Consider the following 23,295-nt stretch of genomic DNA (forward strand, 5'->3'; position numbering starts at 1 on the left):
TATATATATATATATATATATATTATATATATATATATATATATGTATATATATATATATATATATATATATATATATATATATATATATTATATATATATATCGTTCAATCCGCTCTGTTCTCTAATTATTTCATTTCGGATGTACTCTTTCAATGACATTCCTAGCATGGGTCTTTCCATAGCCCTTTGCGTCGTAGCCAATCCATGTTCTGTCTTGTTCATGGTAGCCAACATCTCACTTGCAGATGATGCTATTGAAGGCGGCGAGCTGGTAGAATTGTTAGCACGTCGGGCGAAATGCGTAGCCGTATTTCGTCTGCCGCTACGTTCTGAGTTCAAATTCCGCCGAGGTCGACTTTGCCTTTCATCCTTTCGGGGTCGATTAAATAAGTACCAGCTACGCACTGGGGTCGATATAATCGACTTAATGCGTTTGTCTGTCCTTGTTTGTCCCCTCTGTGTTTAGCCCCTTGTGGGTAGTAAAATAAATAGGTATGATACTATTGAAGATTCGGGCACGTATAGCATTGTCTAGCTTGGTTTAGAGCACATCCTTTAATGAGTTAAACGCCTTCCATCATGCCCTTCTTCACTTGAAGATTTCAGCAACCATATCTCGACGTATATTCATTGTCTGTTCTAAACAGATGTACTCCTTTATCTCCTGAATTTCCTCGCTTCATACCTCTATATATCTTTGGGCTACATCTTCCAACCGCATATGTGTTCGTTTTCATGCAGTTCAATTTGAGGCTTACTGCTAAACTCTGAATATATCCTGCTCTGTCAGCATAGTCTGCAGCTGGCCTGTGGTATAGGTAATGAAAACAATGTCATCTGCGAATCCGAGATGTATTAGTTGCTCACCAATGATGTTCACACCTCTTCTCCAATCCCTGAGAATCATTTTTAGATATGCAGTAAAGTGCTCCTTACTTGACACCCTACCCTTTTACTAGTAATAATAGCAGAGCTATTGCTGCTGCGCGTCCATAGCAGTTTGATGCATTGCGCCTCAATACCATATTTGTGTTGAGGCACAAACATTAAATAAGGTATTTACTGAGACTTCTCTTATTCCACCGAGAATATTTCTACTATTTCGGTCAACAAAAATATGAAGCCATTTTCAAGGAGAGAAATTATAGAAACATTTATTCATAATTAAGTAAACAATAGAATTGAGTATTTTTAATAAACAAAGTTTATTAACTAATAATTCTTTGGTGAAAGTTTATATAATATAATTGGAATTTGATATCATTTGCAGAAAAGACATCATGCTTAAAACTATAACACAGTTTTGACCTTTAAGTGTTATAATACTCTATAGTTGCATGTCTCTTCCCTGGTCAATGAGAATTAAAATAATGTTATCAATGAGGTTTTGAACAAATTGCTCAACCGCTGTCAGAGAATTCTGAGAAGGGTACAATAGCAACACAATCATCCATACGTGGTGTGTAGCGGGGATTGACATACACGGATATGCGTTTGGTATTTTCTGGCTTCTGGTGCTATCAAAAGAAAAATAATGTTTGTAAGAAAGACATCGTCAACAGAATGAATTGTAAATCAAATATAAAACATAGGCGCAGGCAAAGCAGTGTGATTAAGGAGTTTACTTCACAAACACGTGGCTTGGTTATAATTATGCTTTGACACATTCATTCGAACTTTAGAATCTCAAAGTGATACACAATTGATCTGAACGAAACAATGCGACAATGTTTTTGAAATTATAATTTTTTTAAATACCAACAAGCATTCCCTTATTAAGTTTGGCTTTTAAAACTAATTATTCCACTACACCAAGGCCAATTCTGTTTTAAATATCTAGACATATTTCTTATTAAAAATTAATTCATTATATTATTAAGGGCAAAAATAATACATTGTGGTATTTGTTCTGACTCATTACGCTTTGAGTTCACATCCAACCGATGTCAAATGTGACTATCATCCTTCCTGAGTGGATGAAATAAAGCATCAATTAAATTTTGGTTTCAAATTTTGGCACAAGGCCAGAATATCAGGTAAATATTGATGTCGATTCGATTAACTAATTCTCTCCTTTCATCAAATCTCTGAATTTGTAGTTATATTAGAAATGTTATATTTTCACTTTTTAGTTGCATTCGTTTCATATGATATATTTTGTGTGTTAGGAAACAGATTATTGGTTTTTTCAATAGTGTGATGAAAGCCATAATTTATTTAAATAGTTAAATGTATTGTCTCAAAATAATTCCAGGTAAAACAAATTTCCTTTCTATTGTTACTTTCTTTACAGACTCTTTAAAGGAAATATGCAGACATTACAACCAAAGAGAAACAGTTGATTTAATGTTGCTTAAATATCGATATGTTAACCTACGACGTATGCTTTCTCGTTTCAGTAAGATACTTGTCGTTTATAAGACAAGTATGCAATTTTTTATATACAACACCTCTTTGGTAGAAGTAAATATATGTATCATATATGCCACAAACACCTAGATCTTAAATAGCCTAAATGAAAGTGGTATTGAGAAAGGGCTGTATCCATCAACTTTGCTTGCACTCTCAGACCAGTGGAATCGATACGGATATAAGATGATAATCAGCTGTTCAAGGGGAATCAAACCCGGAACCAAGTTGTGGTGAAGCGACCTTCTTAAACACAGCCATACTTGCACCCACATTTTGAAATTTTTATCAAAGGTATTCAAAATAAGAATGAATCGCCTACAACAGAAAATTCAAATAAATGCATATGAGGGTATTTTAGAGAGCCGATGTTCTGGGGAGGAAAGACACAGTGTACTACTTACAGAAGTCCCCAAAGGGGACAAAATATGTGTAACGGGTCTAGTCAATTCGGAGGAGTAAAGCCAATAGTGGCATTTAAGGCGGCGAGCTGGCAGAAACGTTAGCACGCCGGGCGAAATGCGTAGTCGTATTTCGTCTGTCGTTACGTTCTGAGTTCAAATTCCGCCGAGGCCGACTTTGCCTTTCATCCTTTCGGGGTCGATAAATAAAGTACCAGTTACGCACTGGGGTCGATGTAATCGACTTAATCCCTTTGTCTGTCCTTGTTTGTCCACTCTATGTTTAGCCCCTTGTGGGTAGTAAAGAAATAGGTATAGAAGGAAGAAATAAAGAAATAAGAAAGTAGCAGTGTGATTCAAAAATTATAGTATGTCGGTAAAGTAATTCACATCAATAAGTCAAGTGCCTTTCCTTTGGATTCAGTCTAGAACAATACTCCTTTGTAGGAACAATACTCCTTTGTGAGTCTTACTAAAGCTTTGCTGAGAGATGGTTGTTGGAGGCTGAAATATTTTCCAGTTGTAAAGTGAGAAGCAGTGTTTGTGATGTGGTTTTGGCTATGTTTGGCTGTTGCCATTATGTTTTCAGAAAATAAATTAATCCTCACTTACCATGGATAGAATAGCATTTGTTATCCGTATGTGCTTGTATGCAATATTATATAAAGCAGCGGGGTACAAACAACGCCATACAAAGATTGTGACTATCGCCACAAATAAAATGCCACCTAATACTGCCAATACGATAAAAAGGTGATCCACTTCTGCTAGGCACACTGATTGGAAAAAGACAAGAAAAATGAATTCAATTCATAAAGAATAGGAAGCTAATATGTGTATAGAAACTAAGAATGAGTGATTCTTTTTATTCTTGTACTTTTAAATTTTGTTTTCAGACATTAAACTGCGACCGTCGATGGTTTTAAAGCAATTATAACAACCACTTTTCTTTTCTTTCTTTTTTTTGGGGGGTAACTCACAGTGAAACCCAGCAAATATATATATATGTATGTAGTATGTATGTGTGTGTGTGTGTGTGTGTGTGTGTTGCTGTGTCTTTGAGGGTTCTTATGCTAATAATAAACAAACGAGATACAATATCGAAACGGCAGAAAGAAACATTGAGAACTTCAGCAGAACAAGATGTTATTTATATTAACAGCCTCGGAAATTAATAACGGGACTGAATTGTTCGCAACGCAGAACGACTCTCCATACACACACACACTGCAAAACAGAGACATCGCCTGTCAGCACCTTGACTTGCATTATTAATTTTTACAACTTATATTGTTTGGGATTAAAAAAATATTTAAAACATTTACAATCAAATATGTTTCAACAAATGAGTTCACATCAAGAATCTTGCAACCCAAATGCAAAAACGAAATGTGTATGTGTGTGTGTGTGTGTGTGTGTGTGTGTTGTGTGTGTGTGTGTGTGTGTGTGTGTGTGTGTGTGTGACTAATTCGGTGAATCATTACTTTTATTATTCATCTATCGTCACTCTCATACTGCAACACTTTGTAATTTAGGTTCAAATTGAAAGTGTAAAACTATCTTCCTTTTCTAATGAAACCTGGTCGTTTTAGAGCAGTGTATTTCAAATAACTATAGCTGGTTGTTGAGATAACGCAGAAAATATGTAAATGAAAATAAAGTTTATTATGTAGCCGAAAGATTACTGGATCTTTTGATACCCCATACGTGAAAATCAGCAGGTCAGTTTTCGAATGCATAAAGAACATACGCGCGCGCACACACACACACACACACACACACACACCACACACACACACACACACACACACTCACTCTCTTTCGCTCGCTCGCTCTCTCTCTCTCTCTTATGTATGTATATTATTAATATACATACATGTATACACACAGATACATACATACATATATATATGTGTGTGTGTGTGTGTGTGTGTGTGTGTGTAAATGGATGAATGAATTATCCTTTGTTTACCGCTAACATGGAAAATTCAATAAACAGTTACCAGGGTAGCAAAATTCACGCAAACAACAAGGATGCAGCGACCTATTCAAAGGTAGAATTTGAATAGCATCTGTGTTCAACTCCATATATATATATATATATATATGTGTGTGTGTGTGTGGTGTGTGTGTGTGTGTGTGTGTGGTGTGTGTGTGTGTGTCGGGCTCTGAATAGTTTACGTCAAAAACATTTCATTCCCATGGCGTTAGTCGAGCGAAACACTGTAGTTGAGGGCCCTTTTCCATCTAAAAGCAGCCGAAACTAAAGGCATGTCTATGTTTATATATTCCGATGATCTAAGGAGAAGGAACATCAATAATGTGATGAGAATGAAATGGCTACCACTGACAATTCGAACAGGAACGTGGTCTCAATTCAACTACAGAAATTGGTTTTTTCTTCGGTGATGGAATCGGGAATCAAAACCCATCACAAACTCACCGCTTAAGAGGATTTTATGTCCATTGTACTGAAAGTTATTTGCAATTACGATATGGGCAAAAAAAAAATATTGCAACATAAATAACTGAACAAAAAAATTAAACAAAAGTAAAATACGTATTGTATATCATAGTATTTGTAAAAAGAGTACAACTTACCAAATATCAAAATATGTGAGCGCATGTAAAATTGTTTCCAATAAGAAACGTTCAACGGTACCAAATAGAAGTTTCCTTTAGCTTACCTTTGTTTTTCTGAACTTTTAGAAGTTGATATTGCCCTTTAAAATGGTATGAGAAGTATATCTCGCAGTTAATGTTAGCTGGGTATCTACAAAACTCTTCTCCGGGTATTCCTGCTGCAAAAGAACATGACTTGATTATGTTTGTAGTTTAAGTTCAGGTTGATAAGAATTTGCAGTGACTTGGACAAATCTCATTCGCAAAGATAAGGGTTCGGTTGAAAAAAATTGCTATCCCGTAACTTTTAAAAAACTGAAATTAGACAGGCATGCAGACAGACGGGCAGGCAGATAGATAGATAGATAGATAGATAGATAGATAGATAGATAGATAGATAGATAGATAGATAGATAGGTAGGTAGGTAGGTAGGTAGGTAGGTAGGCAGGCAGGCAGGCAGGCAGGCAGGCAGACAGACAGATAGATAGATAGATAGATAGGTAGGTAGGTAGGTAGGTAGGCAGGCAGGCAGGCAGGCAGGTAGATAGATAGATAGATAGATAGATAGATAGATAGATAGGTAGGTAGGTAGGTAGGTAGGTAGGTAGTAGTAGGTAGGTAGGCGGTAGGTAGCAGCAGCAGGCAGGCAGGCAGATAGATAGATAGATAGATAGATAGATAGATATAGATAGATAGATAGATAGATAGATAGATAGTAGATAGGTAGTAGGTAGTAGTAGGCAGGCAGGCAGGCAGGCAGGTAGATAGATAGATAGATAGATAGATAGAGATAGATAGATAGATAGATAGATAGATAGATAGATAGATAGATAGATAGATGTTATTTTTTACTAGTCTGAAACTTACAAAAGTAACTCAAAAACCGAGAGGGGCGCACGGAAACTTACACACTTGCGTCGCTTTTCTTGCTTTCTGCATGCTATCCCTCCTATGCGTGTGTGAGTGTGAGTGTGAGTGTGTGTGTGTGTTTATGTGTATGTTTTTGTGTATGTGTGTGTGCGTGTGTGTGTGTGTGTGTGTGTGTGTGTGTGTGTGTGTGTGTGTGTGCGTGCGTATGGCGGGGCGTGAATTAAAATGCTCGGGATACTTTACTGGTAGCATGTAATCGAGTACAACTTGGTGCGTGATCGGCTTGTCGATGACTAAACCGACAACCCCTCCAAGTTTACCACTTGCAATAACATTGTATGTGGCAGGCGTTTTAAACTCCATTAAAATATGAACATTATATATACGTGTGTCTGGGGGGGGGGGTGTTTGTGTGTGAGTGTATGTGTAACTGATTAAATAAAAAATATAAAATTATTATAAAAATTGGGGTTTCAAAGCTATTGAAATACTGGTTTCTAATTTTGGCACAAAACCAGCAAGTTTAAGAGAGTGGTAAGTCGATTACATTTGACCCCAGTATTCAACTGGTACTTATTTTATCGATCCTGAAGTGATGAATGGCAAAGTCGACCTCGATGGGATTTGATCTCAGAATGTAAAGACGGACGAAATACCTATTTCTTTACTACCCACAAGGGGCTAAGCACAGAGGAGACAAACAAAGACAGAAAAACGGATTAAGTCGATTATATCGGCCCCAGTGAGTAACTGGTACTTAATTTATCGATCCCGAAAGGATGAAAGGCAAAGTCGACCTCGGCGGAGTTTGAACTCAGAAGGTAGCGGCAGACGAAATACCGCTAAACATTTCGCCCGGCGTGCTGACCATTCTGCCGGCTCTCCACCATATCATTACAATTTATATTCAATTTTTATTTATATTGAGTTTTATCTTCCTCATATGAATTTCAATATTCAGCTGTATATATATATATATATATATATATATATATATATATTATATATATATATATTATATATATATATATATATATATTTCAATAATGAATAATATATATTGAACGTGTCACTTAAAGGTTCATAGGAATATCCTAACAAACGAAAGATTCAAAGAAATATATTGTGGGCTAATTAATATGATTGTCACAACTCTTACACAACACAATGTTCCCCTTTCCCAGAAAAATATAAATGTGAAAGTTATATTCTTAATCATCTAAAAAAGAATATAGTCATTAATGAACAACCCTTTCTACTATAAGCTCAAGACATGAAAGTTAGGGTAGGGGACTAGTCCATTACATCGACCTCAGTTTTAGCTGGTACTCATTTCAATGAGTACTGAAAGGGGGAAAGGCAAAGTCGAACCTTGGAGGAATTTCAACTCAGAACGCGAAGACGGACGAAAACATCGTTAAGCCTTTAGATTCTGAAATTTTATGTTTGTAGTCAAGTCTCCGCTTGCCTTCTAGTTTAGATGGGCGTTACGGTTATGGATCGACTTTAACATTGTCCTGTCTAAACTTCGTAGTTTCCTTTAAATCTCTTGATTTTCTAAGCAAGTGTATCTTTGTAATGCACTTTAAAATTTTACGATAGAATTCCACCAAATTTTAAGATGGTTGATCTATTGTTGCAAACAGATCTATACTTTTACCAAACTTCACTGTCCAGAGATTTTCTCTCTAAAACTTACTCCAAGTTATTCTTCTTAAAATAATTCCACCTGATCATAGATTTTTCATGCTTGCTTCAGAAGATGCAGGTTCCTTATTTTGTCAAGTATCTGAAGCTATTTAGTTATCCCTGCGGGCCTCCATGCTGATTTTGCATTTAACCTCACACTAAATAATCGCCAGTTGGACTAATAATGCTATCGCTCTTCGAGGGCACTCAAGATAAGGTCTATCCTCATGCCAGTGCTTCTGAAAAGAACGAATTCTTATTTTAGATATATCTTAGTTGGCCCTGAATTATCCTGCCCCACTGAGCATCTTAGTTTATGGTGCTCACCATAGACTTTAAAGTTAAATATATATTTTTTTAACTGTATCAGTGGAGATTCTAGCCAAAGCTAGTTTGGAGAGTTTTCATGTTTCTCCTGTGCTGAAATGTAATTCTACCCCTTGTGTTTCCTCCTGTGTTACCCATCTTTAACTGTACTCAAATATTCTAGTTCCTTTTTATTATGTACCTCTAGTTGTTAGTTCAACATAGATAGTCTTTTCTTCAATAATCTAGTCCTCCATACTAATGCATCCTCTACTTTACTATTTGGCTTTTCTTTTTTCTCTGCTCAATTTTTGATATAACAGGGTTTTTTTTTTACTGGAGCTCTCTTATGACAAATAAAATCTTCCTCGTTACCCCTCTTTTTCTCCCCTTTAATATTCTCTAACTTCTTTGTCCGACATCATCCTTTCTGTCATCCATACATTTATGATCATCTAGACCCTATACATTGTTCATAGCGAAGATTCATATCAACAAGGTCGCATTAGCATATGCTGAATCGATCTAAATCTTCATTCATTTAGGACAGTGCTACTCAAAGTGGTGATCCGCGGACTGGTGCCGGTCCGCGTGCCATCGGCTGCCAGTATGCGGCAAGTTTCCAGAAAAGAAAGAAACATTATAAAATGCTTATAAAAAGCTTATGTAATACTGTATTATTTGTTTACAATATAAATATAAGATATAAAATATTGTCAACTTTTATTATATTCATTATATATATTGTTTCCGGTATAAATTAATATTACTAAGAAATATTACCGGTCCCTGGTACATTGGGAAAAAAATTGCCAGTACACCACATCACACAGTTTGAGAAGTACTGATTTAGGATACACATTTGGCCTTACAGCATTTTTTGCCTTTTTATCAGAAACACAATTTCTATTCAAAAAGTTACGTTCTGATGTATTTATAATATCGGAAAAGGTAAAAGGTATGATGTTTCTTTTGGTTGCAGAATGTTTGATATATATATATATATATATGCGCATGGCTCAGTGGTTAGAGCGTCGAGCTTACGATCGTGAGGTTGTGAGCTCGAATCCCGGACCGGGCTGCGTGTTGTGTTCTTGAGCAAGGCACTTTATTTCACGTTGCTCCAGTTCACTCAGCTGTAGAAATGAGTTGCGACGTCACAGGTGCCAAGCTGTATTGACCTTTGTCTTTCCCTTGGATAACACTGGTGGCGTGGAGAGGGGAAGCTGGTATGCATGGGCGACTGCTGGTCTTCCATAAACAACCTCGCCCGGACTTGTGTCTAGGAGGGTAACTTTCTAGGTGCAATCCCATGGTCATTCATAACCGAAGGGGGTCTTTATGTATGTATATATATATATATATATATATATATACAACTTACAACTAGACGCTGTGTCTAGTTTCGGTATATTTGGCATTAGAATTTTTTTTCTTTTGCCCTTGTACATAAGTTGTTTATAAATTTAACCTTTAAAGGTATTTTTTATGCAGGCCATTGATAAAATTTGTTTCGAAAACTGTTATCCTATATTTGATGTATATATATATATATATATATATATATATATATATATATATATATATATATATATACATTTATCGTTTCTAATATCTCAATGTTTTTCTAAACAACCGTAAACATTTTTTATCATCACAAGTACAGTTTTCTAACTAAAGTCAGATTAAACGAAAATTTTCACTCCTATATCACAAATCAGTGATCATTCACTCTGTCGATCATGATTTGGCATAAAATCTAGAAAGTTGTTGAAACATATTAAGTGAAAATGAGCAGAATATTTATTTCATTAAATAACAATAGTGTAGTCAATTGTGGTAGGGGAGATAAATTACTCTTTTAATTGACAATGAAGTATTAAGTCAATGTGGTGAGCAAAGTAATTTTGATTAACTGAAATTAATTACTCATCAAGACAAAGTTAGCATTGTCGAACAATGCTTAAGAAAAGCAATCCTAGGAAAGGGTGACAACTCAAAATTTAAAAACAAATCTCACTTGAAATAAAATGACGTCCCAGAGAACTAAGCAATCAAAATTGGAAACGGTAATTGTTGCAAGGAAAGAATCACAAGACAAATTCTTCTAGCCGAGCCATCTAGCAGGAGACGTAGGGGTAGATCAAGAACGAGATGGGTAGATAATATCCATAGTCTCAGTAGGTTACACTGGGGATTACGGTCGGAAAATCTTGGCTACTGCTTCTGAAAGGACCATACGGAAGAGGTGCCTAAGAAATCTAACACCACGACCCTCTCTGGAATAGTGGGCGGAGAAGATGGATGGCTGGATGAAATACTAAAATGGGTGAAAGAGAAGGCTAGTCTGTTCTTTAATAGAGAGAGTGATAACTCCAGGTATGTTTCGGTCGTATTAGACCTACACAGTGAATCTTACGCATTCACATTTTTGCTAGATTCAATGCAGATACATAAACATTTATAAATATACAAAGATTTCTTTACATCGCTGTGACAAAGCAACAAATACTGGAGAGAAGCATCCCAAGAATATCATTGGCATCGGAGATAATGAAGTTCATGCAAACAAACTTAACATAGAGAGCACTACAGTTTTAATTAATCAAGACTATTCTATTATAGAGTTGAGATAAACATTGCTGAACAATGCTTAACAAAATCAAATAAAACGTAGATAACAGACTCTGAAAAGACTGAAATATGAGATTAAAATATATGCAAATTATTAATTAACTAGCAGTATAGCCCGGCGTTGCTCGGGTTTGTTTTCCTTTCGACCCTTTACAATTGGAATTTTTGAAAAGTAAAAATGTTGCATTATGTAGCTTGTTATACTCTTTAAGTGAACATTTTTCTAGTTGAAATACACCGAAAAATGGTGACACAGCAGCCAAAACATCGTAAAAAATGGGGATTTTCATAGAAAAAAAGCACCTTTTTGATGTAAATAATTTTTGGTCTTAACATGGTCCGATTTGAATTTTTCTTCTACTGAAGGAAGAGCAAGCCTTCTTATATCATAATCTCAATTTTGGTCAACTTACACCGCAGGGTCTCGGAGGAGATAGTGTTAGTCGAAGGCTACAAAACCTGCCACACACAGACAACTTCAGCTTTATTTATAAAGATTATAAGTAACAATAATTGTAGCAACAAAGTTAAATGCAGCACTTTAGGCTTATTTTCAGTTTAACAGCTACATTAAAATACTTACGTTTTACTTCGTCAACAATTTCTGCATTTGTACAAATTGTCTTACATTTTTCTTCCGAATAGTTCCCATTCTTGAAGCCAACACACAAAGCACAATCTTTCATGTCTAGACAGCGACCTTGGCATGACTATAAACGTGGAATAGAAATCATTGGCATCAAAAGGTCGTTTCAAGTCAAAAACCATGTTAGTTAACTACATATTCTGAATGACTAAGCATTTTGTTTGTAGTTTGAGGGTCATAAATCCATAAACAATATAACTAAAGTAGGAACTAAAAATAGATTTAGTAAACGTATTTCAGAAACATTAGTATTTTGTATTAGTGTATAATGAATTTAAAATATATTCGTTTACTCTTTTACTTGTTTCAATTAGCAAACTGCAGTCATGAAGCGTTTAATAGAACAGATATACCACAGTACTTGTTTTTAAGCATAGTACTTACTCTGTAGGTATCTTTTTGCTGAACCGCTAGTTACGGGACGTAAACAAGCCAGCACCTATTGATACGTAACCGTGGTGGTGGTGGTGGTGGCGGCGGACAAACTCAAACACAAAGACACACACACACACACACACACACACCACACACACACACACACACAGCAGTTGCCATGCTTGATCGCTAAATCCACAAGTTTTTTTATTCTCTCTCTGTTTATTTTCTCTTATTCTTTCCTGTTGAAGAGCGTAGACTCGAAACGTAAAAGACTTTCTCACTTTCCCGGGCGTCAAACTAATACACCTGTTTGTTGTTCATACATCTGTCTTCGGCTTTTGTTTTTCTATAAATTTCAAGTATGTGTGTGTGTGTGTGTGTGTGTGTGTGTGTGTGTGTGTGTGTGTGTAATGGGTATCTTTCAGTTTCTATCAACTAAATCCACTCACAAGGCTATGCTCGACCCGAGGCTATAGCAGAATACAGTTGCCCTAGGTGCCATGCAGTGGGACTGAACCCGGAGCCATGTAGTTGCGAAGCAAACTTTCACCACACAGTCTCGTCTGCGCCTGTAAAATTTTGTATTATGATCATTATGATCAGGCGCAGGAGTGGCTGTGTGGTAAGTAGCTTACTTACCAACCACATGGTTCCGGGTTCAGTCCCACTACGTGGCATCTTGGGCAAGTGTCTTCTACTATAGACTCGGGCCGACCAAAGCCTTGTGAGTGGATTTGGTAGACGGAAACTGAAAGAAGCCTGTCGTATATATATTTATGTATATATGTGTGTGTGTTTGTGTGTCTGTGTTTGTACCCCCAACATCGCTTGACAACCGATGCTGGTGTGTTTACGTCCCTGTAACTTAGCGGTTCGGCAAAAGAGACCGATAGAATAAGTACTAGGCTTACAAAGAATAAGTCCCGGGGTCGATTTGCTCGACTAAAGGCGGTGCTCCAGCATGGCCGCAGTCAAATGACTGAAACAACTAAAAAGAGATTCCTCATTATTTCATAAACACATGTGCGTGAATGCAGGTGCGTGGATAGGTTTGAATTGTTTATTCCAGAAATATTTAGAAACAACAATCTATCTATCAACCTCATTATGAAACACCCATCATTTTAATGAAGTGTTCGAATTCAATTTTAAAATCTTTTGCTAGAATTCCCTGCCAATAGGCTCAATCCATCCCTGCTAACGATTGTTTTTTTATCATATCGTTCCACCTCATCGTAAGTCAGAGAGACACTCTTCGACCTACAATTTATCAACACTTTCCTATGTATATAAATTACAATTACGGAGATTTACTTGCATAGCGAGTGACTTGATCTGAGATCGTGTGCTGCGCGAAATTTGTGTGCTGAGATGCAGCACGAAATTTTGTCCGTGAACAGGTCGCGGTCTCAAAGCGGCGAAAATATTTTGACAAATTAAATTTAAATGTTGAAGTGAATCTAACGGTTTTGCGTGTTTCTTAAATGTCTTTTAAACACCTTCCAGCACACGATCTCAGATCAAGTCACTCGCTATGCAAGTATATCTCCATAATAAATCACAATATTATTCTGAAAAGAAACATACCAAACTTTTATAATATACTCAAAACGAGCCGCAAAAGCAGTAAGGAGTTCAACTTACAGGACATTCTTCACAAGTCTGACCAACAAACCGATTATCATATTGGCAATCACATCGCCCACATTTACAGATCCCTTTACCATTGCATTCTAGCTGAAAAAGGAAAGAATTAAGTACCAAAATTACAGGATGAAGAAATCGAGAGAAATCAATAACAATAATGTTCGTGCGTTATAAATAGAAATATTATGAAAACTTACCCCGTTGGAAGCAATACATAGTTCTTTTGAAACAGGGCATTCACAAGCATCCCCTGTGTAATTAGCATTGCAGTTGCATATACCACGTTTGCATTGACCCCGACTCGGACCTTGAAATAAAATTCGAAATATGTATGTATATATGTATGTATATATATATATATATATATATATATATATATATATATATATATATATAGTGTACATTTAAACACATAAGGAATCCACTTGTGGAATTCAACATGTTAGAAAGAACAGTTAGGTTCTATACCACAAAAATTAGGGATAAAATTCGATAGGAACAAAATGAAAAAATAAAAACATTTTACCATCAAGTTTCCTGGACCAATTGGTTTCTGATTCTGTGTGTTTGTGTGTGTGTGTGGTTTCAAAACAAAGTATCGATTTCACAATATGAATTGCCACCACTCAGCTAAATATATGTCAATTAACAAAATGGACATATGCTGAATTCAAGCAGGTGAAAAAGGTTTGGTTTGCTTAAGCTTTCTAAGAAGAATGCGATAAAACAAGAACAACTGTTCTTTTACATACCTTGAAAAAGTTCCTGTGTTTCACTGGGAAGATGCCAGTTTTTAATCAATATAGGATATTCATTCACAACGCTATTTGTTCTCAATTAGGCAAACAGTTGCATAATTTCGCTGTTCAAAAGAACTGATTATGCCTTTCATACAACTGACTCTGATCCTGAGAGAATTGTAGACTTCCCATTATATATGAAATCAATATTAATAACCTTGAAATCGATACAGTTTCTATTTCTTGATATATATTTTGTTTTTTGATTCAGAATGATATCAAGTATCTTCACACAGAAAGAAAACTACACAATAAAGCAAGTAAATGAATCTGAAATATATTTCTTTATTTCCCACAAGGGGCTAAACATAGAGGGGACAAACAAGGACAGACAAAGGGATTAAGTCGATTACATCGACCCCAGTGCATAACTGGTACTTAATTTATCGACCCCGAAAGGATGAAAGGCAAAGTCGACCTCGGCGGAATTTGAACTCAGAACGTAACGGCAGACAAAATACGGCTACGCATTCCGCTCGGCGTGCTAACGATTCTGCCAGCTCGCTGAAATAGCAGTTAAACTCCCTTCAATCCACATTCGTACTGTCTTGAAAGAAACAAAAATGGCCTAATGAAGTTCAGAGGAAATCGGAATATAAATACGCACGACCATACTTGATAAGCGCCCACATAAGGTTAGATAAAACCTACATAATTGATAATATAGATTAATAATATCAAGGACCAGCAGTTAGGCTGACTTAAACGTAATTAACCTAAAATAAATCAAACTTAAAATGCTTAATTTTCTTTCCCAATAAAATAAGCAGTAGTTACTAAAGTCGATTTAGTCAACTATAAACGTTCTTTCGCAGCATTGTTGGGTTCGTTTCAGTTTCTAGTCTAAACAAATCGGTATTTTCAAATTTAGGATGGTGGGTACCGAGTATTAAAAAGTGAGTTCTCTGCAGTGGATTTGGTTGATAGAAACTGAAAGATACCCATTTTACCGACTTAATTTCGCCCAGTTTAAATTACTAATACTCTTTTCAAAAAATATCCCATTTCATTATCATATTTTTTTATCTCTTTAAATATGTTGATTTTAGAAAGTAATATTTTCCAAGTCAGCGTGTTAAATGGGTTTTATAAGTATTCCCAGCATTACACATGCTTTCATTTTTTGTTATTGTTGTTATTGCTGTCTGTGGGTTACCATTATTACTTAGAATGAAACTAGCACGATAGCAAAATCTTTAACACGCCAGACAAGAAAGCTTAGCGGTTTTTTCTTCGGGCTCTACGTGCCGAGGTCAACTTTGCCTTCCATCCTTTCAGATTTTGATAAAATAAAATACCAGTTGATAATCGAGGTCACTATAATGGACTAGTTCCCTCCGCCAAAATTTCAGGCCGTCTACCTATAGGAGAAAGAGAGGATTATTTCTTGAGTGAAGAGAAATAGCATAAACAGTCGAGAGCTTTGATGACTTTAGTTGCGACTCTTTACGTTTTGAGTTAGAATTCCATAAAATCTTGACTTCCAAATTGGATAAAATAGTACCAGTTATGCACTCCGTCAAATCTTTCTTTTACCAAAAACAAATGACGTTGTTCCTAGTGAAAAGAATCCGTTACTATCCTATGAAACTGACAGGAAACTCGAAGTATTGTAATTTCAGTAATTGTATCACATAAAATGTTCAATCACCAACATGTTGCAACTACTACCCTACAGACATGTGGCTTCTTCTCTTTAGTCTTTAGTCGCTGCTACAACAGTCTCTACTAATCAGTGCTGGTTAGTTCTTCATTCCTACTATCCAAGAATACCAGATACAACCATTTCTTCCCTCGTTATCTTTAGTCGTCTCTTACTTCTCACATGTAATATTCTATGGGATCCCTTACTCTCTAGAACCCTAAAGTCCCCTCCTTGATTACATTTTACTATAAAAATTAAACTACAGACATTCAAAATGAACATCATCTGCTTCAATCTGATCAGAGGAGACTTGAAATTGTCATTGGGAGAACACCTGACTAACGTATGTTCAAATAAAAAAAAAAACTATATTTCAATAACATTTTTTATACTAACTTTCTTTTTTTCAAAAACAATCAATAAATCATCTTCACACTTCCGGCTTACCTCCACACAAAAGTCCTTTCGTTCGAAAGCAAGAGAAGTCGTCATATTCACAAAATCTTCCTGACCACGTTTTATTCATTTCTCTGGGATGACATTCACAAACTCCGCAAACACATGAACCTCTTCCTGAACATGTCTTCGTCGTATTATCTCTATATATATGAAATAGCAGATTTATTTTCTCCTATATTATTTACAATTCAAATGAAAGTTCATTAAAAATATTACTGGCCAGAGCCAAGACCCTGCCTTATATGTATTTAACTCTTTTGTTCACAGATCTTTATTTGCACACCCTCATAGAGTATTTGGGGCCAATCCTATGACTCAGTCAATGTGTCTTGAAATCATCGAAACATACCTAGTAGTCGTTTCTAGTGAAAGTAGTTTCGATTTCCGACTGGAATAGGCTTTACTTAAGTTGTTAATGTCCATAATAGAAGGTCGTTTTCAGTCCCAAATACTAGCCTTCTTGTAACATTTTACCGATTTTAACGTCGTTGACTGAAACAACAGGAAGTTGGACGAAATCCATTAACAGGATTTACGAAAGTAGTCCCAAAAGTAATGCAAAAGCATTTTTTTTCTTTTTTAATAACCGGCATAGGTAGTTTAAACTGCACATGTTGGTAGAGTAAATCTTTCTCTACATTAACTATTTTTCCTATTCTTTTTGAGAAAGCAACGTGTCGTCATTGATTATTGACGAAGGGGAAACGCAGGCTGTTCGACAACTGGTTGTTTAAGGAGATGTAATCATTAACAAGAGTGGCAGAGGGGAAGAAGTTTAAAGAAACGAAACCAGCACTGAGGACAAGCCTTGCGGCAGGAGATTATCAACTGCGACCACTGCCACATCTTGCCATCGAGCGGACGGATTGCTTGAGACAAACAGACATGTCATGATCAGTGAACTTTCTCTACAACTGGACTGCAGTTGCAGCCCATTACAGAGGATGGCGGAAGTTGAAAAGTATCTGAAAGTGCGTGCAAAGTGGGCACCTCGGCAGTTAACACCCGATTTAGAAGGTAGAAGTTTGTTCTATCTCCAGGAACAATTCTAAGCTAACAAACACTTCTTTTTTTTCGATCATGTGACAGCGGATATAAGAAGCTCAAGAGCCAGCAATCAACACACAAGATATCACGGTAACTGTGTTTGGAAGGACAGCGAGAGATTCATTGAGATAGTCAAAATGTTCAGGGAAGCTATGAGAAAGAAGAGACCAAACAGGAATCTGGAAATCATCTACATCCTCCATGACAATGCATGACTACACACATCTTTGGCAATAGATAAGGCAATCGGCGAGTTTCCTGTATAGTTCAGGTTTCACATCCTCCGACTTCCACCTGTTCGGTCCAATAAAGGGCAATCTTTGAAGGTGATGCTTTGGTGATACAGACGAAGTAAAAACAGCTGTGGACAAGAGGATACAACTGTGCACACCTGAATATTTTGATAGTTTTGTTCAACATTGCGCAAATCCAATGCATGTGATGTATATTACGTTGAGAAGCACCTTCGTATAGAGAAAATATTATTCTACCAGTATACGCAGTTTGAACGATCTACGTCAGTAAATAAGTTGTGCCAACTTTTGCTTTAATTTGGGGAAAACTCTCGTACTTTCACCCTTCAAAATTTATTTGCCTCCAGTGCCCTTCGTTCTTCATAAATTCATAAAATAATTATTCCTTTCTACTCTAGGCACAAGGCTCTAAATTTTAGAGGAGGGGGCTAGTCGATTAGATCGACTCCAGTACGCAACTGGTACTTAATTTACCGACCCCGAAAGGAAAAGTCGACCTCGACGGAATTTGAACTCAGAATGTAAAGACAGACGAAATACCTATTTATTTACTTCCCACAAGGGGCTAAACACAGAGGAGACAAACAAGGACAGACAAACGGATTAAGACGATTATATCGACTCCAGTGCGTAACTAGTACTTAATTTATCGACCCCGGAAGGATGAAATGTAAAGTCGACCTCGGCGGAATTTGAACTCAGAACGTAACAGCAGACGAAATACGGCTACACATTTCGCCCGGCGTGCTAACGATTCTGCCAGTTCGCCGCCTTTCGTAAAATAATTATGAATAATAGGCTGGTTGTACTTTAGACATTTGTAACATTCCCATTTAAAATTGCATTTGAGCATAATTAAACAAAACTAATGTATTCTTTGAGAATAGTGTTACGTCAGTAAAAAGTCATTGTAATATCTAGTTTTTAGAAAAATAATGAGTAAAGCGGTAGAATATTTCATACACTTACTTGATACATTTCTCATAAATATTTTCGGATGCGCTACTACGGTCACATTCACATTTTTTACCGTAACTTTTCTCAGTACATTCACAAAGACCACAGGAAAAATTGCCTCGACCACCGCTACACTTTAAGCTGTTTACTTCCTTGAAAAATAAAAATGAACGTAACATTACCAAAACCTTATATCAACAAGGTACCTAAACATAAACATAGGAAACTTGGTAGTATCATTGCTCCTAGTTTTCCTTTAAAGGAAGTCAAATTAATTTGAAATCTTTGGTCTCGTCCAGTATACTGCATGAAACATTCATAATGCATATTTTTGATTTCTTTTAATTTCATCCCAGCATTTTCATAGTTATAGAGATTTAATGTAAAGAAATAATTACTCAAATCTTATATTTATATGTTGACATGTGAACTATTTTTATTTTTAGTCACTCATCTTTAAGTGGCTGATACATTAATCACTGATTTAGGAAACACGTTTGTAAAATACTGATAATTGTTGTACCACGAATTTGGGAATCATAAACCGACAAGACTTACGAAATATGAATTATTTATTGATATGTAAATCAAACATAAACGGAATATCGAAATTCATAGAACATCTTAAATACATTTCCGTTTTTTTTTCTTTGCTTTTTTTAATTATTAGAGAACTTAAAGAACATTTTAAAACCATGTTTATTTAATACGTTAGTCAGAATAATATTTACATTATTAAAAAGACATAATCTATAATTAAATACTGTGTTAAAAATATTAGTCTCCTGACCTTTTTAATCGGTAATTCACAGTCACATTGACACGCCAATTCGTAATCAATTATGATATTATCGGGAATACCAACAGCAAAAATCATTATCTGCTTTTTGTGTTCAAGTTCTTCTCCAACTGGACATCTCAGTAATCTGACTGACAGTTCAAATTTGACCTAAATGGAAAGATCATTGAGGATTAATCTTTAGCCGACTGAGATTTGACATAAAATGTGATGTTTTAAATTATGTAACGTACAAAGAGTTTACTGGATGAGTTTTGAGAGAGATTAAAGAATAGTGTTTTGTTTAAAAGGAAGCCTTGAATCAAAGATGTAGAGTGTGGCTGATCAATAATTGTATGTTAGTTTCTAATACTATATGAAAGTATCTCATAGAAGATTGTTTCAAGCCAGTACAATTACTAATAAGTATCGTAAACTTATTAACGATTTAAAAAGAGCAGCAGGTTAGGTGATTGTTACATATTTTAACAACCAAAGTAAACTTACACTCTTTCCACGCTCCAGGCCAGTACAAGATTTTGTCTGTTTCACAACGTCCCTGTAAAGAGAATTTATTAAATAGCGATATCTTGTTTTTGTAGTGGTTGTTTCAATAACCTAAATTCATACAGCTTTTCTAAGAAAGAGGACCATTCTTCTCCAAAGTTTGCTTATAATAATATCTGATCTTAACTCTGCAAGGTAATCATTATGCATTATATGGAACCCCGTCCCTGTTCATATCTTACTTGCAGGTTTGTTGACCCGTAATGGTTCGAGAGGAATATTAATGGCCTCGATCGTAGGAAATGCGAAGTCCGTCAACACTGCCTCTATCTCAACCTTCAACAAGTAAATGCAATGCTTTCACTTTACGATGAAGATCTATATCTAAATTGTTGTACCAATTTAGTTAGATTACACTGTGTAATACAATTTTGATTTTTTTCTCTTTGGTGTTTCTTATTTGCTTCTGTCTAGAAATCAAAGGAAATCATAACTATTCCTTCCAAACTTTGGTTTTGTGATCGGGACAACAATGTTTTGAAACTAACCTATTTTACATCATATTTCAGACAGCTTCAGCGCAGAGTTGCTGAAGCAGAAATATCGTTATAGTAAATATTATGCTCAATGTCACAGAATTGCTGGTCAGTTGCTTGACCTTAACCAGTTGACCATGTCCCTTAGTGGCTGACAATATGTGCATCTCTGATCATGAGCAGGGTAGTGGGGGAGCATCATAGCCATGTGTTGAGAGGGTTTCTTTGAGGTTTGAATAAATGCAACAAAAACAAAGTTTGAAGGAAATATTAACCATTTTTCATACTTTCTAGGGGGTAAGCAAATAGCAAATAATAATTTCCACCCAAGGACAAAAATCGTGTTGCACGGTGTTATTAGCCAGACTGTCCAGAGTTAAATGTGTGGGCCACGGCAAAAAGTGGTGACAGTTTACGATATATTAAGCCTTTAATTTTAGTAATGAACCCTATCAACACAAGTGGGACTATATAGAGCTGGTTTCTATCTTTGCTGAATTCTTCAATCTTTTTCACATCTGTTCCAAGAGATAGAAAGTGTTTCATGTCCCTAGGACATTTTTTAATGTTTATCACACATTTAATACAATAATTTTGCACAACACACGCGCAAGCATATCATATGTGGCGACACATGGCCGGGTGGTTAGAGCAGCGGACTCGCGGTCGAGGGATCGCGGGTTCGAATCTCAGACCGGGTGATGTGTGTTTTTATGAGCGAAAACACCTAAGCTCCACGCGGCTCCGGCAGAAGGTAATGGCGAACTTCTGCTGAGTCTTTCGCCACAACTTTCACTCTTTCCTCCTGCATCTAGCAGCTCACCTGTGTCGACCGGTGTCCCGTCCAGGTGGGGAACCTATACGCCAAGGAAACCGGGAAACCGGCCCTTATGAGCCAGGCATGGCTGGAGAAGGAACAAACAAGCATATCATAAAGTATGTAGATAGCTCACTCAGCATCACGCTAGTTAAAAGCCCACATATTTAGTGTTTCCTCCTCTATTTCTCCTAACACTAGCATGTCTTCCACTAGTAAGAGAAATGCTGCCTCCGTCCAATAATAGCCGTCCTACCCAACTCTCCTCGATATTACTTCTCTCAAAAATCCCGGTCCTCCGAAATTTGTTTTCTGTCAAACTTTCATATATACCTAAATATATACATATAAGTATATATATACATGCACATACACATACATACATACATACATACATACATACATACATACATACATACATACATACATACATACATACATACATACATACATATATACATACATACATACATACTTTACCAGTATTTTGAAGGCACCATTAGCGAGAACGTGGTAAACTTTCATCGATCTGAAAACTGAAATTTGGTTATGGTCTCAGCTCACCATGAGTTTCCCCCTTGTTCTACAGTATTTCACACAAGTACACAAAGTTGTGGTTTAATTTCAAAGGAATATATGTTTCAAATTTTCATGTTCATGCCTTTGTACCAGAATTAGCAGAGCGAGTAAAATGAAATGATTTCAGCCAATGATTAAAATGACTCTGCTGTCTTCAACCACTGGATATTGCTTTTGCTTTATGTCATCTAAATCATCAGGTACTCAAAAAAAACTCAAAAGAAGAACTGAGTGACAAGACCAAACTAACCCTCCACAAGATGAACTAAAGTTGACTTCAATATATTCTGGAGCAAAAATCTTGAATTCTATTTCAGATGTTACTTTCTGAAAGTAAAATGTTTATATCAGCTGTAAGAACTAAGAATCACAGAAATATAGTCCCTATATATATAAATAAAACAGCAGAATGAAGTTGAAAACAAAAACTGAAAGATAGACAAGAATACATATACACGTACATATATACAGAGATGGATGGATGGATGGATGGATGGATAGATAGATAGATAGATAGATAGATAGATAGATAGATAGATAGATAGATAGATAGATAGATAGATAGATAGATAGATAGATAGATAGATAGATAGATAGATAGATAGATAGATAGATAGACACAGACAGACAGAGAGAAAATAAATGACAGATAGAACAGTCATGTAAATAAATATGCTTAGAGAGGGACAGACACGAAGAGAGGGGGGAAAGAGGGGGACAGACACGAAGAGAGGGGGGAAAGAGGGGGACAGACACGAAGGAGAGAGGAGAGAAGAAAGAGAAAGAGAGAGATTTAAAGATCAATAGAAGCACGAAGGAGGGCGGATTAAGGAAAGACAACCTGGAGTGTGAGAGAGTAGAGAGGGAAAATGTGAGAAAAAGATTTGCAATTGTACTTGATTTCAAAAATAAAATAATTAATATTTTAAAATCTACATGTAACTAGAAGCAATGAAACAGTACTTACATCATAAACATTTTGGATAAGATTGATAATATTACCATCTGAGTTAAATATACCAACTTCGGAACCATCAAGCATTTTCTCTAAAACACGATATTTTGGTGCGATTTCTTCTGTCACGGCAAATATAACATTTACTTTCTCCCTCATGATATGCCGATTGAGCTGAGATATTGAGACAAAATCCTGAAAAATTATGTAGCATAATTAAGACTAGAATGGCTGATGGTTGACCTAGGTGGAGCGATAAACCAATGTGTTGCAGTATTTAGCTACATTCGTTCGGTGTCTACTTTCAGCATTCAGAGTTGATAAACATAAGTAAATATAAACTAGTGGAATCAATT

General features: G+C 36.0%; 1 protein-coding gene across 4 annotated transcripts in view; it reads right to left on the bottom strand.

Moving 5' to 3' along the window:
• Positions 1-1,188: 1,188 nt before the first annotated feature.
• LOC115214946 (integrin beta-3) overlaps positions 1,189-23,295 on the bottom strand; it is a 72,041-nt gene continuing 49,934 nt past the window's right edge. For all 4 annotated transcript variants that reach the window (XM_036505486.1, XM_036505488.1, XM_029784032.2 and 1 more), the window contains 12 exons: positions 22,952-23,134; positions 22,235-22,311; positions 20,053-20,104; positions 19,558-19,716; positions 18,780-18,919; positions 16,498-16,649; positions 13,803-13,912; positions 13,603-13,695; positions 11,518-11,644; positions 5,500-5,613; positions 3,425-3,588; positions 1,189-1,519 (listed from right to left, as the gene is read on the bottom strand). In XM_036505486.1, coding sequence (XP_036361379.1) covers positions 1,403-1,519; positions 3,425-3,588; positions 5,500-5,613; positions 11,518-11,644; positions 13,603-13,695; positions 13,803-13,912; positions 16,498-16,649; positions 18,780-18,919; positions 19,558-19,716; positions 20,053-20,104; positions 22,235-22,311; positions 22,952-23,134 — 1,488 coding nt within the window. In that variant the 3' untranslated portion in view covers positions 1,189-1,402. The remainder of the gene's footprint in view (positions 1,520-3,424; positions 3,589-5,499; positions 5,614-11,517; positions 11,645-13,602; positions 13,696-13,802; positions 13,913-16,497; positions 16,650-18,779; positions 18,920-19,557; positions 19,717-20,052; positions 20,105-22,234; positions 22,312-22,951; positions 23,135-23,295) is intronic.

Source organism: Octopus sinensis, linkage group LG8 (assembly GCF_006345805.1).
Source record: "Octopus sinensis linkage group LG8, ASM634580v1, whole genome shotgun sequence".
Lineage (NCBI taxonomy): Eukaryota > Metazoa > Mollusca > Cephalopoda > Octopoda > Octopodidae > Octopus > Octopus sinensis.